Source organism: Platalea leucorodia, assembly GCF_965183815.1.
Source record: "Platalea leucorodia genome assembly, chromosome: 4".
Lineage (NCBI taxonomy): Eukaryota > Metazoa > Chordata > Aves > Pelecaniformes > Threskiornithidae > Platalea > Platalea leucorodia.
The window spans coordinates 43,824,487-43,842,779 of record NC_138826.1 but is presented as its reverse complement, the minus strand read 5'-3'; the positions used below and the strand labels follow the sequence as shown (position 1 = coordinate 43,842,779).

The 18,293-nt window shown below is 52.0% G+C and overlaps 3 protein-coding genes across 3 annotated transcripts in view; 1 reads left to right on the top strand and 2 right to left on the bottom strand.

Moving 5' to 3' along the window:
- LOC309590034 (C-type lectin domain family 4 member E-like) overlaps nucleotides 1-11,383 on the top strand; it is a 36,091-nt gene extending 24,708 nt beyond the window's left edge. The window contains exons 7-8 of the transcript XR_014228089.1: nucleotides 1,656-2,091; nucleotides 11,301-11,383. The gene's annotated coding sequence lies outside the window, so the exon portion shown is untranslated. The remainder of the gene's footprint in view (nucleotides 1-1,655; nucleotides 2,092-11,300) is intronic.
- On the bottom strand, nucleotides 1,096-4,595 carry LOC309588990 (C-type lectin domain family 4 member D-like; the record flags this gene model as incomplete). The annotated part of the gene is made up of 6 exons (XM_082308825.1): nucleotides 1,096-1,269; nucleotides 2,130-2,229; nucleotides 2,793-2,911; nucleotides 3,140-3,291; nucleotides 3,898-3,990; nucleotides 4,574-4,595. The coding sequence occupies 6 exons, from the start codon at nucleotides 4,593-4,595 to the stop codon at nucleotides 1,096-1,098; spliced, it is 660 nt and encodes a 219-aa protein (XP_082164951.1).
- On the bottom strand, nucleotides 10,510-16,811 carry LOC309590036 (C-type lectin domain family 4 member E-like). Its single transcript, XM_082310912.1, has 6 exons — nucleotides 16,246-16,811; nucleotides 15,601-15,696; nucleotides 13,106-13,198; nucleotides 12,348-12,499; nucleotides 12,001-12,119; nucleotides 10,510-11,438 (listed from the first exon to the last, which is right to left on the bottom strand). The coding sequence occupies exons 1-6, from the start codon at nucleotides 16,280-16,282 to the stop codon at nucleotides 11,273-11,275; spliced, it is 663 nt and encodes a 220-aa protein (XP_082167038.1). The 5' UTR covers nucleotides 16,283-16,811; the 3' UTR covers nucleotides 10,510-11,272.
- Between the last annotated feature and the right edge of the window lie 1,482 nt (nucleotides 16,812-18,293).

Sequence of the window (18,293 nt, the reverse complement as noted above, 5' to 3'; positions counted from 1 at the left end):
TCCTGAATCTTCTCACCTTGTCAGATTACGTGGTTGAACAACATCAGGCAGTTATGAACCCCAGGAACCTCATCACTGAAAAACAGATCAGGGTGTCCAAGCCAGCTCCCAGACAGACATGGGGGTCTGGGAGACAGCTACTGGGAAGACCAGAAGTCTTGACCAGCTACCGGAGACCTTTTTCTCTCTGTGTCTGGCATGAGGCAGAGTATAAGGAAGACCAGGGAATTTAGGGGCCAGCTATGTGTCGTGGTTTAACCCCAGCCGGCAAGTAAGCACCACACAGCCGCTCGCTCACTCCCCCCACCCCAGTGGGATGGGGGAGAGAATTGGAAGGGTGAAAGTCAGAAAAACTCGTGGGTTGAGACAAGAACAATTTAATAATTGAAGTAAAATTAATTGCAATAGTAGTAGTACTAGTAGTAGTAGTAATAATAATAATAATAAATAATAATATAATGCAATAATAACATACCAAGCAAGTGATACACGATACAATTGGCTCACCACCCGCTGACTGATGCCCAGCCTGTCCCCGAGCAGCGATCGCTGCCCCCCGGCCAACTCTCCCCAGTTTATATACTGGGCATGACGCCATACGGTATGGAGCAGCCCTTTGGCCAGTCTGGGTCAGCTGCCCTGGCTGTGCCCCCTCCCAGCTTCTTGTGCACTGGGCAGAGCAAGGGAAGCTGAAAAGTCCTTGACCAGTGTAAGCACTACTTGGCAACAACTAAAACATCAGTGTGCTATCAACATTATTCTCATCCTAAATCCAAAACACAGCACTCTACCAGCTCTTAGGAAGAAAAAATCAGCTCTATCCCAGCTGAAACCAGGACACTATGTGTGGACTGAATGACTAAGCCTTGCTGCTGGAGGGGTCCATACTGCATATGAGTAAACATACATTTTTTCTGCTAGCAGGCTTTCATCCTGTTAGCAGCCAGAGAGGGGAACAGAATCAGGTTGTTCGTATGGTTTGTGTCTGCATCAGGGCTTTCTGTCTGTGCTGACCTGCGTGGCTCCTTGCATGTGCATGTTCTTTTTCTTCCATATGTATCTATATGTGTACATATTGTACATACACGCTCAGTCTCACTGCCGTCTGGAGCTGGGGACATGGAGCTGCAGCAGCTGCAGCTTCTGCTGGTCTATGGGATTCAGCAGCTCCTGCCACCACCCACTGCTGTTCACGGCACTACTCGCATTGGTTGGCTTAGGAAGGCAAATCTCCTGGTCACCTTGTCTCCAGTACAAATTCTTCCCCCTCTTTCGGACACAGAGAGAGGATTCCCCTCATACCTGGTCAGCCACGAGCCGGTCAGACTCCTGGCACAAGTTCCTGTTACTCTCAGCCATGGAAACAAACAGTGATAATATCCCTAGAGCTGGTTTCTTGTGCCCAGTCCCCTCCAGAGCTTTGGCTGTGTGCAATGGGGCTGCGTAGCCAGGTTGTCTCTGAGGGGTTTACCCTCACTGGGTGAATGCAGCGTGTACTGCAGTAGCTGTGTAAGGCTCTATCCTGGCACAGCAACACGTTTTGATCCCGCTTATACAAACCACTCCCTGCTTAGAGAGGGAGAGAGAGAGACACACACGCAGACAGAGCACAACGCCTTTTTCATGGGTCTAATATTGTATTTTCCCTTGTACAGGAAATCCGCATTTATTCAGCAAAACCAATGCAAGAAGAGGACGTTCTCTGTGTGCCCCAGGAAAAAGCAGAGACCTCGGCTCAAGGAGACAAAGGAAATTGCAGCTCCGAGCATTTGTCTTCCATTCCTGTGTCTTCTTCCTGGAGAACTCAACCTCTTTTCAGCCAGTGGCTGCCGGACCCACTCAGGGAGAAGAGGACACCAGAGCCCAGGAAGCGCTCTGGTGATGCTGAGCCTTCCATGTGTTCCCTGAGCCGATACGTGCACTGGGGATGCTGGACACAGGGTAATATCACTTCCACTCACATCGCCCCACGCAGCAGAGGGAAGATGCAGGATCCAGGGCCCCCCATCCCTCCCAACACAGCCCTGAGCTGTTCCCAGCTCACTGCTGATCCCTTAGTTTTACTCAGGACGAGGGTCGCTCCATCACGCAGTTACTGCTGAAGCTTCACAAATTCGATGATATGGTACCATGCATGGGACATCATTCCAGTTGGAAGTACGTGAACTACTATGGATTACAACGCACATCTCATCAGTCACATTACTTGGTTCACCTTCCCGCCAGAACCTGAGATAGAGACAGGCTGTTACTCCCAGTGTACCCCGTAGAGCACTGCTGGAAAAGGTCACAGCGGGATGCAAGGCTTGGAAGGGAGAGAGAAAGATTCCAGATGTTAATTCACGGGCAGAAGCGGTGCCCTTCCTCCCACTCTGCTGTCCCACTGGCACCAGTCTCATGCGGAAACCTGCCTTCTTCCCACAGCCAACACAACAGGGACCTGCTCACAGCACTGGCCCGCGCAAATACGTGCACATCTGTGTGGTGGGGGCAGCATGGAGGTCAGGCAAGGCTGGTCATCTCGGAAGGGTTCTTCCTGCTGGCAAGATGCAGCTGCTTCTGTGCCTGCAGCATTGATGGCCATGTCACAGGTAGTTAACTAACAACCGCTAACCAGCATGGATGGGGCCGTGTGAAGCTGGTGTCCGACACAGCCCTCTCCTGCTCCATCATTGTCCTCTCACGGGGATTTGTCTCACCTCCCTCTCGTGCACTGACAGACACCCTCACATCTCCTACTCTCTTGCACTACCAGGAGCCGCACTAAACGCTCTCCATCCAGGGATACTCACGCGGCCTTCTCACTGTATGGAGTCTGGTCCACCCACTGCCACTGGCCCACCACGTGTGCCCGCAGACCAATGTAATAATCCATTCCTGGTAGAACTTTTAGCTCCGCAGTGAGGAAAGCCTGGAAATCAGGGAGAGTGCAATGTCCGTGAGGTGCCGGACTGAGCAGAGGGGGGCGGCAGGAGTCCCCGTGGGGTGGGGCTGGTGGCAGAGGGGAGCAGCCGGTGCTGAAGGGATGCAGAAAGGACATCCCCCCTCCCCTGCAGGAGCAAGGAGGGGCTCTGAGTCCCCTCCAGGGCCTGGCACCGTGTCCGCGGCTGCTGTGCCCCTCTCTCAGCCCTGCACGTACCTGCTCTGCTTCGGTGTTGATCACCACCAGGTGGGAGCCCATCCCAGTGCAGTTCTGCTCACTCTCAGCCCAGCTCATCTCATCAGCCGACAGATAATAGCAGCTGTTTTGAAAGTGTTTCCAGCCCTTCGGGCAGCACATCCAGCCTCCCCCTGTGCGGGGAGAGACCACAGAGATGAATGCTAATAACAAGAGAGATGGTGGCGGCAAGGGTCCCACTGCTCCAGGGACAATGCTCGTGTTCTCCTTAGAGCACTTTTCCTGACAGAAAGGGCTTGAAAAGACAAGGCTAGTACAGCTATTTCTTCCAATTGCTTTGGCGTATGACCAGTGAGCTTTGCGTACCCATGGTAATCCTTGTATCGTGATCTCAGGTCTTGACAAAGTTATTTTGGTGATCTGGTTTGACTTCTGCTTGCACAGTCTCCTTTAGGCCTTTAGCCCCAGGGAACAGGGAATATTGCTTCTTTCCCTGACTAGAGCTGCACTTATTGCTCCATTGTTAACCTTCCCTGTGCGGCTGTACCTGTCCCTTTTGTCTTGTCAGTGTTCACAGCCATCCTGCCCTCCAGGACATCATGAACATGGCCCTCTCCTCCCCCTAAGCAGTCCGCAGGAATTCCTTTTTCTCCCCACCCCTCTCCTCTGGAGCCTGCCTCTCCGGAGCCTGCCCCCGCTGCTGCTTGCTGTCATAGCAGACCCCAGCATTCCTTGTCCCCGTCCCAAAGACCCCCTGCTCCCCTGCCAGCGCTACTGACCTTTGCCTTGCGGCTCTGCCGAGGTGCACTGCCACTCCATGAATGCCTGCTGCAGGGCTGTGGGCTGGTCACCACGGCGGGAGAAGGGCACGACTGGAAAGGGAGAGGAAAGGCGGCAGGGTTACCCCTTCCTCCCGGCTCCGCACGCACCATCTCTGGGCTTCACTCTTCTTTCCCGTTTCCCTCCCGAGCACTGTCTCAGCATCGCCTCTCCTCGCGCTGTCTCTTTCCATTTCATAAGTGGTAACTGCCATCGTCTCGGCAAAGGGAACAGGCATTTCTGCTCCCAGCATCCCCCAGCTGCCCGCAAGGACTCCTCCGCCCGCTGACTGACAAGATCAGTCATCAGAGCAGGATGACCTGGCCAACACAGCCAGAGAAGCTTGAGACCCACCCAAGCAGTGCCTGGTGGCTGTAGCCAGCCTGTGGCTTGTCAACAGAGTCTGTCCCAGCACCGAGCAGCTGCCATCAGGCCCCGTCGGGTGCTGTGGAGCGGAAGGTGTGGGGTTAGTGGATCCCTGCTCCACAGCTCTGAGAAAACTGGCCCGAACAAGTGGTATGGCTGCCTTCCCAGGCAGAAAGAGACAATCATCTTCCATGTCAGAGAGCAGAAGGACCGCTGGAAGGACATCACACTGAGGACATGCTAGACAGGGTGGGATTGATTCCACCCAACCGCAGGCATTTACCATGTACATGCCTACGGCCAAGCTGCCTCTCTAAGTCTCTTTACAATCAGAGAATTAAGCGCAGCACTTCAGTGGCACAGTTTATCTCTTCCTAAGATAGACATCAACAGTAGCTTGGATGAGTGACAGTAGTTTGCATGGGTCTCTTTCACCAGCAACAAAGACACTCCAGGTGAAGGTCATCACGTACCGCTAGAGCTGCTGCAACCAGGGTGGAAGGTAAACTCCTAGGACTCACTAGCCGGTTAATGGCAAATAATACAGTGTTGGTGATAGGCGTCAGCAGGCCACATCCACAACCCGAAGCACTTATCACTGACTCAGACACTCAGCCATAGTGATTGGAAGCTGATCAGGGTGTGCTAAGTAAGAGAGCTGTCTATTTTTATCAACCGTTTCCCTTAGAAATATTGCTCCTAGTGAGGAGGGCAGAGTAATCATAGTGGCCTCTGTGACTGATGAGTGAATTCCTACAATGGAAGAGGGCTCAGAGGAGATGATGGGCAAGGGCGATGCGTGGCTGACCACAGCTGTTGCAAAGGAAGGTGACCTTATCTCAGCACAAAGGGGACCAGATGGTGGCCTTTGTTCTGGTTCGGTTGAGTGAATCAGCCAGTTGTATCAGGTGAGTGAACTGACCAGCTGTGTAACTGTTCATCCCTCTGAAAAATCAGAGAAGGAATGTCTTCCTAAGTCAGCCAGACCAGCACAGGGCGAGTGTATACGTGGCTCAGCCCAATATAGTGTAAAAAACTGAATGACTAGCAAAAGCATGTCTGAAGAAAGCAACGGGCCTGAGCTGGCTTTAACCCACATATTCCTTCTGGGTCACTGGGGACACCCAGCGTCTTGATGTTGAGCATATTGCAGAGACTGCTAATGAGAATCGCGTTTGTATTGTCATTCTCTCTTCCCCTGTGATGTTCATACCTACGCTGCCCTGAGAGGACTCCACCTCTCTCTTCTCCTTAGTCACTGCATAAAGGCTCCCGTTTTCCTCTCCTCAGGAGTCCCACCCAGCCCTGTCCATCTGCTTGACCTTTAGCCACACCCTGAAGGGCCCTTTCACCTGGCCCCAGACTCTCATGTCTGCTCATTCCCGTCTCCCAGGCACTGACCGTTGCCTTCAACCACGCTCAGAGCTGTGGTGGAGGGGGACAACTGCAAAGGGAGAGGAAGCGTTAGAGAGATGGTTGAGGTTGGAAGGGATCTCTGGAGGTCATCTTGTCCAACCCCTTGCTCAACCAGGGCTACCTAGAGCCAGTTGTCCAGGAGCGTGTCCAGGCGGCTTTTGAATATTTCCAAGGATGGAGACGGCACAACCTCTCTGGGCAACCTGTACAAGTGCTCAGTCACCCTCACAGTAACAAGGTGTTTCCTGATGTTCAGGGGGAGCCTCTTGTGTTTCAGTTTGTGCCCATTGCCTCTGGGCCTGGCCACTGGGCACCACACAAAGGAGCCTGGCTCCGTCTCCTTTGCACTGTCCCTTCAGTTCTTTACACACATCATTGGTAAGATCCCCCTGAGCCTTCTCCAGGCTAAACAGTCCCAGCTCGCTCAGCCTCTCCTCATAGGAGAGACGCTCCAGTGCCTTCATCATCTTCGCGGCCCTTTGTCAGGCTCTCTCCACTCTGTCCATGTCTCTCTTGTACTGAGGAGCCCATCACTGGACACAGTACTCCAGTTGTGGCTTCACCAGTGCTGGTCAAGACAGTTTCCAAAAAGGCAATTGAAGCTTCTCTAATCACATCATCTTCTCCCACTACTCCCCTCTCCCCCAGTAAATGAATAAATTCAAGAACCCACCAAAACAGATGGATATGAGAGTTGCTTTGAGGACGATGGCAGAAATGAGCAGGACCCAAGAGCAAAGCAGTGGACAGCTTCTCTTCTCTGCTGGGGCTGAAAAACAAAAGGCAAGAGCAGGAGTCACACATCGCCCCAAGACAAGGACAGGACTGACCGGGAAACACAGCAGCCCTCACCGGACAGATGGCCTCCTGCAACACAGTGTCCAGAGAGAAAGGTGCGGAGTCCCACAGACCCTTTTGTAATATGTGGGCACTGAAGGGGACAGCAAGCCATAGTAGACACTGCTTTGCTGCAGCTCCTCTCCTTCTCCTTTTCCCCTCAGCACTTGTCCAACCCTTCACAACCCGGCGCCCTTCTCTCCCCTCTCTAGCCATTGCTCCCCTTTCTCATGCTCTTCTTTCCCATGATAGCCACAGTCCACATTGGTTGCAGAGGGAGGGTCCCTTGCACTCATGATAACCACCAGCACTGGTTCCAGCTAGGTGGCATGTGGCACTTGGACACTGCTCACCTTAGCATTGCTTAGAAGCTCTAAAGAGTGGACACCTGTCCAGTCTCCCAACACCAGTTCCCAGAGCCTCATCCCTCCTTGTTCCCACCCTGCCTGGACACGACAGTAGAGGCAATCCCCACCATCACCTGCAGTCCCTTGACTGGGGCTCCCTCCCGGGGTCATCGTCTCTGATGAACAGTTGCTTTTCTCTCCGCAGAGTCCCAGGAACACAGGGCGTTGCTGGTACACAGCTCTCGTATTGCAGAGACAACTACACACAGCTGGTCGTCCCTCAGTACGGAAGTGCAATGACTCCTGATGCAATGTTGTGGCAGAGGCTTAGAGAACAAAAAGAACAAGCACCCTCTAGAGTAGGGACAAAAGAAAGAGACTGGACAGAGGAACTCTGCATCAGCCCTATCATGCACTGCTCGTGCACATTCAGCTAGCTTTACCATCTGCAGCCTTAACCTTGCATCTGCTGGTTTGCTTCCTGCAAAAGGAATGGTTAATAAAGGAACAGCCCCATTCTTCACTTCTGGAGCGCCAGTAATCATTCGTGCAAACCGGTGATTTCTGGGCCACATGCGCTTTTTTCATGAATACAAGAGCCAATGGTGAGTGGAGAGTGCTTTGAAAATGCAAGTTCAAGGAACCACAATTTGGAACTCATCAGAAAGGTCTGTAAAAACTACAGTTGGTGCAGAAAAGACTCCACTGAGGATGTGGTAGCTCTAATTCAGACCTCAGTCAGTCAGACAAGGGTGAATTGAAGCTGTTGTTACAGAAATCACGAGGGTGGCTTAACTCCTCTGGGAGTGCTGTACACAAAGAGCTCTGAGTTTCCCTGGACCAGCATGCTGCATCTTGGACTTGTAGGACTGACAGTCCCTCACCTTGGCTTCACATCTAAGAGGGGAAATAAGAACAGAGGTCTCTGTCCATCCAGGATTTCAAGGTCTTCGACGCTAGGACAAACACAAGAAACACTGCGTGTCATGTTAAAGTCACAAAGCTGAAAGATCAAAAACCTCAGATGAAAAAGGAGCAGAGGTTGCTGTGACGGCCCTTGAGGCCAATTGTTGGTCCCTGAGAGGCTGACAAGGCTAAGGTGAGGTGGGCTCAGCTCCAACTCTGAGAAAGCAGCAGCACAGCAACATGTGGCTCACAGCAGAGACCAGAGCAGACCCAGCCCAGCTGCGCTTTCCCCAGGGACAGGCTGTGTTTCTCCGGGAAACTACACTGAATTACTCAGAGGCAAGTAAGTGACCAAAACCTACTAACCCCTTCACGTGGAACCTGTTGGGAGTTGCCAAATCCAGCAGTCTGAGAGAGGTGAGGCTGCCACAGCTCTGTTTCCCCTGCTCCAGCCAGTAATGAGGCTGAGCGTTTATTGCCAGTAAGAAAACACGCATACACAATACACATTCACAGGCAGACTGGGACAGTCACACAGACGTAATAGACAGCATACAAATAGATGGCACAGACAGAAACACTCAGCACTCCTGCAAACACAAAGAGCACCAGAGGTCTTATCCCATTATCAGCTCTTTGGCTGATCAGGATGAAGGTCCATTGGTGTGTAGCTACCCAATGGGGGTCCCCCCAGTAACTAGACTTAGACACTCAGTCTACCCGGCAGCTGTCCCGTGGATCCTATTGTCTTCAGTTGCCTCATGCACAGACACACAGACACACACACAAATGGATTTTTCAGTCAAGCCCAAGACCTTACCAGGAGTTGGCATAGACCTCCTGGTCCCTCCAGTAGTCAAATCACAGACCCTCAAGTCTCCCCAGTAGCTGGTCCAAACTTACGGTTGCCTTGATTCCAGACTGCCGAGTGGCTTACCCCATTCACTAGCTGACCCAGCTTGGCGTTAGCTAGGGATCACTCTCTGACATACGTACTCACACAACACATACCTGTTCCAGTCTCTCCAGTTGGTAGCACCCCAGACACACAAGCCCCTATAGTTCTTGTTCCCCACTCCAGTTGCTGACCCTCAGACCCTCATTCTCCCACTCCCATTGTTTGTACCAAAGATGCACGGACACCTATGAACCACGGCTAGACCACAGCCCCTAGCACATCCACTCTCACCTGCTTCTTTCTCTCCAGTTACTGGCACCACACATCCATGGTCCCCTGTGTCCCCGGGTCCCACTTGTCATTGGCACTTAGACCAAGACAGAGTCCTGTCACCCAGGAAAACAGTCAGAAATTAAGTAAGTAAGTCGGATAAGAAGACAGGACAGACTGCAGTGCTCAGGCACAGGATGCGGCCAGACAAGTGTACTGACAAGCAACCCGTTTACATGGGATTGCTCCCTCTTATCCCCTTTTCCCTCTCTTTTCCCACACTTCTTCCTCCCCCAAACACCTTGATCCTTCCCTTCCCCCACCTTGGTTCCTCACCTCCAAAGCCCTACAAGCATCAGTACTACACCAGTGGAAATACTCCCATCAAAAAGTGGGGGTGCCTAGTTTCCAAAAAAAGGACTCCTGAATCTTCTCACCTTGTCAGATTACGTGGTTGAACAACATCAGGCAGTTATGAACCCCAGGAACCTCATCACTGAAAAACAGATCAGGGTGTCCAAGCCAGCTCCCAGACAGACATGGGGGTCTGGGAGACAGCTACTGGGAAGACCAAAAGTCTTGACCAGCTACCGGAGACCTTTTTCTCTCTGTGTCTGGCATGAGACAGAGTATAAGGAAGACCAGGGAATTTAGGGGCCAGCTATGTGTCGTGGTTTAACCCCAGCCGGCAAGTAAGCACCACACAGCCGCTCGCTCACTCCCCCCACCCCAGTGGGATGGGGGAGAGAATTGGAAGGGTGAAAGTCAGAAAAACTCGTGGGTTGAGACAAGAACAATTTAATAATTGAAGTAAAATTAATTGCAATAGTAGTAGTACTAGTAGTAGTAGTAATAATAATAATAATAAATAATAATATAATGCAATAATAACATACCAAGCAAGTGATACACGATACAATTGGCTCACCACCCGCTGACTGATGCCCAGCCTGTCCCCGAGCAGCGATCGCTGCCCCCCGGCCAACTCTCCCCAGTTTATATACTGGGCATGACGCCATACGGTATGGAGCAGCCCTTTGGCCAGTCTGGGTCAGCTGCCCTGGCTGTGCCCCCTCCCAGCTTCTTGTGCACTGGGCAGAGCAAGGGAAGCTGAAAAGTCCTTGACCAGTGTAAGCACTACTTGGCAACAACTAAAACATCAGTGTGCTATCAACATTATTCTCATCCTAAATCCAAAACACAGCACTCTACCAGCTCTTAGGAAGAAAAAATCAGCTCTATCCCAGCTGAAACCAGGACACTATGTGTGGACTGAATGACTAAGCCTTGCTGCTGGAGGGGTCCATACTGCATATGAGTAAACATACATTTTTTCTCCTAGCAGGCTTTCATCCTGTTAGCAGCCAGAGAGGGGAACAGAATCAGGTTGTTCGTATGGTTTGTGTCTGCATCAGGGCTTTCTGTCTGTGCTGACCTGCGTGGCTCCTTGCATGTGCATGTTCTTTTTCTTCCATATGTATCTATATGTGTACATATTGTACATACACGCTCAGTCTCACTGCCGTCTGGAGCTGGGGACATGGAGCTGCAGCAGCTGCAGCTTCTGCTGGTCTATGGGATTCAGCAGCTCCTGCCACCACCCACTGCTGTTCACGGCACTACTCGCATTGGTTGGCTTAGGAAGGCAAATCTCCTGGTCACCTTGTCTCCAGTACAAATTCTTCCCCCTCTTTCGGACACAGAGAGAGGATTCCCCTCATACCTGGTCAGCCACGAGGCGGTCAGACTCCTGGCACAAGTTCCTGTTACTCTCAGCCATGGAAACAAACAGTGATAATATCCCTAGAGCTGGTTTCTTGTGCCCAGTCCCCTCCAGAGCTTTGGCTGTGTGCAATGGGGCTGCGTAGCCAGGTTGTCTCTGAGGGGTTTACCCTCACTGGGTGAATGCAGCGTGTACTGCAGTAGCTGTGTAAGGCTCTATCCTGGCACAGCAACACGTTTTGATCCCGCTTATACAAACCACTCCCTGCTTAGAGAGGGAGAGAGAGAGACACACACGCAGACAGAGCACAACGCCTTTTTCATGGGTCTAATATTGTATTTTCCCTTGTACAGGAAATCCGTATTTATTCAGCAAAACCAATGCAAGAAGAGGACGTTCTCTGTGTGCCCCAGGAAAAAGCAGAGACCTCGGCTCAAGGAGACAAAGGAAATTGCAGCTCCGAGCATTTGTCTTCCATTCCTGTGTCTTCTTCCTGGAGAACTCAACCTCTTTTCAGCCAGTGGCTGCCGGACCCACTCAGGGAGAAGAGGACACCAGAGCCCAGCATTCACTCAGGACGAGAGTCGCTCCATCACGCAGTTAACTGCTGAAGCTTCACAAATTCGCAAATGGCTCTCGCATCGGAGATCATTCCAGTTGTGTATAACTGAACTACTATGGATTACAACGCACATCTCATCATCCCCACGGTTATTTGGTTCACCTTCCCGCCAGAACCTGAGATAGAGACAGGCTGTTACTCCCAGTGTACCCCGCAGAGCACTGCTGGAAAAGGCCACAGCGGGATGCAAGGCTTGGAAGGGAGAGAGAAAGATTCCAGATGTTAATTCACGGGCAGAAGCGGTGCCCTTCCTCCCACTCTGCTGTCCCACTGGCACCAGTCTCATGCGGAAACCTGCCTTCTTCCCACAGCCAACACAACAGGACCTGCTCACAGCACTGGCCCGCGCAAATACGTGCACATCTGCGTGGTGGGGGCAGCATGGAGGTCAGGCAAGGCTGGTCATCTCAGAAGGGTTCTTCCTGCTGGCAAGTTGCAGCTGCTTCTGTGCCTGCAGCATTGATGGCCATGTCACAGGTAGTTAACTAACAACCGCTAACCAGCATGGATGGGGCCGTGTGAAGCTGGTGTCCGACACAGCCCTCTCCTGCTCCATCATTGTCCTCTCACGGGGATTTGTCTCACCTCCCTCTCGTGCACCGACAGACACCCTCACATCTCCTACTCTCTTGCACTACCAGGAGCCGCACTATACGCTCTCCATCCGGGGATACTCACGCGGCCTTCTCACTGTATGGAGTCTGGTCCACCCACTGCCACTGGCCCACCACGTGTGCCCGCAGACCGATGTAGTAATTCATTCCTGGTGGAACTTTTAGCTCCGCAGTGAGGAAAGCCTGGAAATCAGGGAGAGTGCAATGTCCGTGAGGTGCCGGACTGAGCAGAGGGGGGCGGCAGGAGTCCCCGTGGGGTGGGGCTGGTGGCAGAGGGGAGCAGCCGGTGCTGAAGGGATGCAGAAAGGACATCCCCCCTCCCCTGCAGGAGCAAGGAGGGGCTCTGAGTCCCCTCCAGGGCCTGGCACCGTGTCCGCGGCTGCTGTGCCCCTCTCTCAGCCCTGCACGTACCTGCTCTGCTTCGGTGTTGATCACCACCAGGTGGGAGCCCATCCCAGTGCAGTTCTGCTCACTCTCAGCCCAGCTCATCTCATCAGCCGACAGATAATAGCAGCTGTTTTGAAAGTGTTTCCAGCCCTTCGGGCAGCACATCCAGCCTCGCCCTGTGCGGGGAGAGACCACAGAGATGAATGCTAATAACAAGAGAGATGGTGGCGGCAAGGGTCCCACTGCTCCAGGGACAATGCTCGTGTTCTCCTTAGAGCACTTTTCCTGACAGAAAGGGCTTGAAAAGACAAGGCTAGTACAGCTATTTCTTCCAATTGCTTTGGCGTATGACCAGTGAGCTTTGCGTACCCATGGTAATCCTTGTATCGTGATCTCAGGTCTTGACAAAGTTATTTTGGTGATCTGGTTTGACTTCTGCTTGCACAGTCTCCTTTAGGCCTTTAGCCCCAGGGAACAGGGAATATTGCTTCTTTCCCTGACTAGAGCTGCACTTATTGCTCCATTGTTAACCTTCCCTGTGCGGCTGTACCTGTCCCTTTTGTCTTGTCAGTGTTCACAGCCATCCTGCCCTCCAGGACATCATGAACATGGCCCTCTCCTCCCCCTAAGCAGTCCGCAGGAATTCCTTTTTCTCCCCACCCCTCTCCTCTGGAGCCTGCCTCTCCGGAGCCTGCCCCCGCTGCTGCTTGCTGTCATAGCAGACCCCAGCATTCCTTGTCCCCGTCCCAAAGACCCCCTGCTCCCCTGCCAGCGCTACTGACCTTTGCCTTGCGGCTCTGCCGAGGTGCACTGCCACTCCATGAATGCCTGCTGCAGGGCTGTGGGCTGGTCACCACGGCGGGAGAAGGGCACGACTGGAAAGGGAGAGGAAAGGCGGCAGGGTTACCCCTTCCTCCCGGCTCCGCACGCACCATCTCTGGGCTTCACTCTTCTTTCCCGTTTCCCTCCCGAGCACTGTCTCAGCATCGCCTCTCCTCGCGCTGTCTCTTCCCATTTCATAAGTGGTAACTGCCATCGTCTCGGCAAAGGGAACAGGCATTTCTGCTCCCAGCATCCCCCAGCTGCCCGCAAGGACTCCTCCGCCCGCTGACTGACAAGATCAGTCATCAGAGCAGGATGACCTGGCCAACACAGCCAGAGAAGCTTGAGACCCACCCAAGCAGTGCCTGGTGGCTGTAGCCAGCCTGTGGCTTGTCAACAGAGTCTGTCCCAGCACCGAGCAGCTGCCATCAGGCCCCGTCGGGTGCTGTGGAGCGGAAGGTGTGGGGTTAGTGGATCCCTGCTCCACAGCTCTGAGAAAACTGGCCCGAACAAGTGGTATGGCTGCCTTCCCAGGCAGAAAGAGACAATCATCTTCCATGTCAGAGAGCAGAAGGACCGCTGGAAGGACATCACACTGAGGACATGCTAGACAGGGTGGGATTGATTCCACCCAACCGCAGGCATTTACCATGTACATGCCTACGGCCAAGCTGCCTGTCTAAGTCTCTTTACAACCAGTGAATTAAGCGCAGCACTTCAGTGGCACAGTTTATCTCTTCCTAAGATAGACATCAACAGTAGCTTGGATGAGTGACAGTAGTTTGCATGGGTCTCTTTCACCAGCAACAAAGACACTCCAGGTGAAGGTCATCACGTACCGCTAGAGCTGCTGCAACCAGGGTGGAAGGTAAACTCCTAGGACTCACTAGCCGGTTAATGGCAAATAATACAGTGTTGGTGATAGGCGTCAGCAGGCCACATCCACAACCCGAAGCACTTATCACTGACTCAGACACTCAGCCATAGTGATTGGAAGCTGATCAGGGTGTGCTAAGTAAGAGAGCTGTCTATTTTTATCAACCGTTTCCCTTAGAAATATTGCTCCTAGTGAGGAGGGCAGAGTAATCATAGTGGCCTCTGTGACTGATGAGTGAATTCCTACAATGGAAGAGGGCTCAGAGGAGATGATGGGCAAGGGCGATGCGTGGCTGACCACAGCTGTTGCAAAGGAAGGTGACCTTATCTCAGCACAAAGGGGACCAGATGGTGGCCTTTGTTCTGGTTCGGTTGAGTGAATCAGCCAGTTGTATCAGGTGAGTGAACTGACCAGCTGTGTAACTGTTCATCCCTCTGAAAAATCAGAGAGGGAATGTCTTCCTAAGTCAGCCAGACCAGCACAGGGCGAGTGTATACGTGGCTCAGCCCAATATAGTGTAAAAAACTGAATGACTAGCAAAAGCATGTCTGAAGAAAGCAACGGGCCTGAGCTGGCTTTAACCCACATATTCCTTCTGGGTCACTGGGGACACCCAGCGTCTTGATGTTGAGCATATTGCAGAGACTGCTAATGAGAATCGCGTTTGTATTGTCATTCTCTCTTCCCCTGTGATGTTCATACCTACGCTGCCCTGAGAGGACTCCACCTCTCTCTTCTCCTTAGTCACTGCATAAAGGCTCCCGTTTTCCTCTCCTCAGGAGTCCCACCCAGCCCTGTCCATCTGCTTGACCTTTAGCCACACCCTGAAGGGCCCTTTCACCTGGCCCCAGACTCTCATGTCTGCTCATTCCCGTCTCCCAGGCACTGACCGTTGCCTTCAACCACGCTCAGAGCTGTGGTGGAGGGGGACAACTGCAAAGGGAGAGGAAGCGTTAGAGAGATGGTTGAGGTTGGAAGGGATCTCTGGAGGTCATCTTGTCCAACCCCTTGCTCAACCAGGGCTACCTAGAGCCAGTTGTCCAGGAGCGTGTCCAGGCGGCTTTTGAATATTTCCAAGGATGGAGACGGCACAACCTCTCTGGGCAACCTGTACAAGTGCTCAGTCACCCTCACAGTAACAAGGTGTTTCCTGATGTTCAGGGGGAGCCTCTTGTGTTTCAGTTTGTGCCCATTGCCTCTGGGCCTGGCCACTGGGCACCACACAAAGGAGCCTGGCTCCGTCTCCTTTGCACTGTCCCTTCAGTTCTTTACACACATCATTGGTAAGATCCCCCTGAGCCTTCTCCAGGCTAAACAGTCCCAGCTCGCTCAGCCTCTCCTCATAGGAGAGACGCTCCAGTGCCTTCATCATCTTCGCGGCCCTTTGTCAGGCTCTCTCCACTCTGTCCATGTCTCTCTTGTACTGAGGAGCCCATCACTGGACACAGTACTCCAGTTGTGGCTTCACCAGTGCTGGTCAAGACAGTTTCCAAAAAGGCAATTGAAGCTTCTCTAATCACATCATCTTCTCCCACTACTCCCCTCTCCCCCAGTAAATGAATAAATTCAAGAACCCACCAAAACAGATGGATATGAGAGTTGCTTTGAGGACGATGGCAGAAATGAGCAGGACCCAAGAGCAAAGCAGTGGACAGCTTCTCTTCTCTGCTGGGGCTGAAAAACAAAAGGCAAGAGCAGGAGTCACACATCGCCCCAAGACAAGGACAGGACTGACCGGGAAACACAGCAGCCCTCACCGGACAGATGGCCTCCTGCAACACAGTGTCCAGAGAGAAAGGTGCGGAGTCCCACAGACCCTTTTGTAATATGTGGGCACTGAAGGGGACAGCAAGCCATAGTAGACACTGCTTTGCTGCAGCTCCTCTCCTTCTCCTTTTCCCCTCAGCACTTGTCCAACCCTTCACAACCCGGCGCCCTTCTCTCCCCTCTCTAGCCATTGCTCCCCTTTCTCATGCTCTTCTTTCCCATGATAGCCACAGTCCACATTGGTTGCAGAGGGAGGGTCCCTTGCACTCATGATAACCACCAGCACTGGTTCCAGCTAGGTGGCATGTGGCACTTGGACACTGCTCACCTTAGCATTGCTTAGAAGCTCTAAAGAGTGGACACCTGTCCAGTCTCCCAACACCAGTTCCCAGAGCCTCATCCCTCCTTGTTCCCACCCTGCCTGGACACGACAGTAGAGGCAATCCCCACCATCACCTGCAGTCCCTTGACTGGGGCTCCCTCCCGGGGTCATCGTCTCTGATGAACAGTTGCTTTTCTCTCCGCAGAGTCCCAGGAACACAGGGCGTTGCTGGTACACAGCTCTCGTATTGCAGAGACAACTACACACAGCTGGTCGTCCCTCAGTACGGAAGTGCAATGACTCCTGATGCAATGTTGTGGCAGAGGCTTAGAGAACAAAAAGAACAAGCACCCTCTAGAGTAGGGACAAAAGAAAGAGACTGGACAGAGGAACTCTGCATCAGCCCTATCATGCACTGCTCGTGCACATTCAGCTAGCTTTACCATCTGCAGCCTTAACCTTGCATCTGCTGGTTTGCTTCCTGCAAAAGGAATGGTTAATAAAGGAACAGCCCCATTCTTCACTTCTGGAGCTCCAGTAATCATTCGTGCAAACCGGTGATTTCTGGGCCACATGCGCTTTTTTCATGAATACAAGAGCCAATGGTGAGTGCTAGCTGTGCAGCAGTATCACGTCCGCCCATATCTTCCCACCAGGAAGGCCTGAAAAGAAAAATGGAAAAAAATAGAAAGCTATTTCCTTTCTGTGCGGGTTACTTTTGACTGGGAGGGAGGGGATGAAGGGAGAGAGTCTGTCCTCTCTCTTATGATTTTTTGTTTCATTATCTGCATGCACTTTGCTACTGTCACTTTCTGGGAATTCTTGTGATGTTTCACTTCCCAAAGCATCTCCAACCCTCACCGCTAAAGCCTCCTTCAAAAGTTGCAAAATAAATAACAATGTTCTGCCAGCAGTTCCTAGCAGGTGAGACAGTTTGTTTTTAGTACCCCAGCTCCACACATCTGTTCCTTCTGTTTCAGCATTTTATGGACAGTAATGAAAGGAGATTCCCAAGTACAGGTGGAACATGGGAAGTTTAGGACTACAATGAACAAACCAGGAGATGTTTTCATCTGGCATGCTGATCTTGGAGCAAGAATCGAATCCACCTATTGTTCCACCTCTGGCTGACATATGGAATTTTCCTGCCACTCATCCACTTGTTCAAAAAGATAATCTGTTTTTTCTCAGTAATGTAGTAAAATGTCTTCAGATACCACTGAGCTGAGTTGCTCAGTGTCAAGCTACTGTGCCAACTACTGTCTAGCTGTTCTGTCCCTTGATCTTGGAGGAAGCAGTTGTCTTCCATCTTCAGTCCCCTGGCAGAAAATAGGGGCAGACATTATCCCATTTCTTGGGTGGTTCTGAAACTAGATTCCAGCTTTGCCCAGCAGTCTTATTGTCTCTGGAGACAATACCTTGGCACTAAGTTTCATTTCCAAAAGGAAAACCCTCTCAAGGGGAAACCTCACCTAGGATTTCCCTACCTGCATGTGGAGAAAAGGGGTGGTACTCCTCCACCTGCCTAGCAGGAAAGAACTCCTCCATCCAGCCTTGGTAGGGAAAGAGTTACCACTGGACATCTGCAGAGAGTGACTGGTGACTCCTCACAGCAAGGAGGCTCCTGTGAGGTAGGCCCTCTGGGAGTTAGAGGCGAGAGAGAATATAAAACTCAGGAAAGAGGAGAACCGTCGTAAAGCACTGAAGATGTGGAGCCAGCTGAAGTCTAGTGGAAGGCAGAGTCCCACTGGAGAGCAGTGTGTGGACATACATAATATATGAGTTGCTGGGAGTGAGGGCCCACTAGCAGTAAGGGGGTGGGTATGCACATGCATGTGCTGTATTAGGTTGAATCCAAGAAGACATGAGACCTTTCATGGCACCAGTGCTTGTAGAGCATGAGCAGGGAGCCTGAAGCGAGATGCCCTCAGCCTTAAATAGCACCACTGCTCTTCCTCACCTCTTGCTGCTGTCACAGCTTTCCTGTTTATCCACTGCTTTGCAGAAACTAGGGTTCACTGAGAAAATAATAATCCATGATAAACTGGCTAATTCATTTCAGATTAGGCTCACTGATAGGTTCCTCACAAAAATGAGATCTTCTATAACAGCAGCAGTTTGTGGTTGGTGGACAGTTTCAGGCCTAAGCTGGCAAACTCCAACCCAATTGTTCATGTCCTCA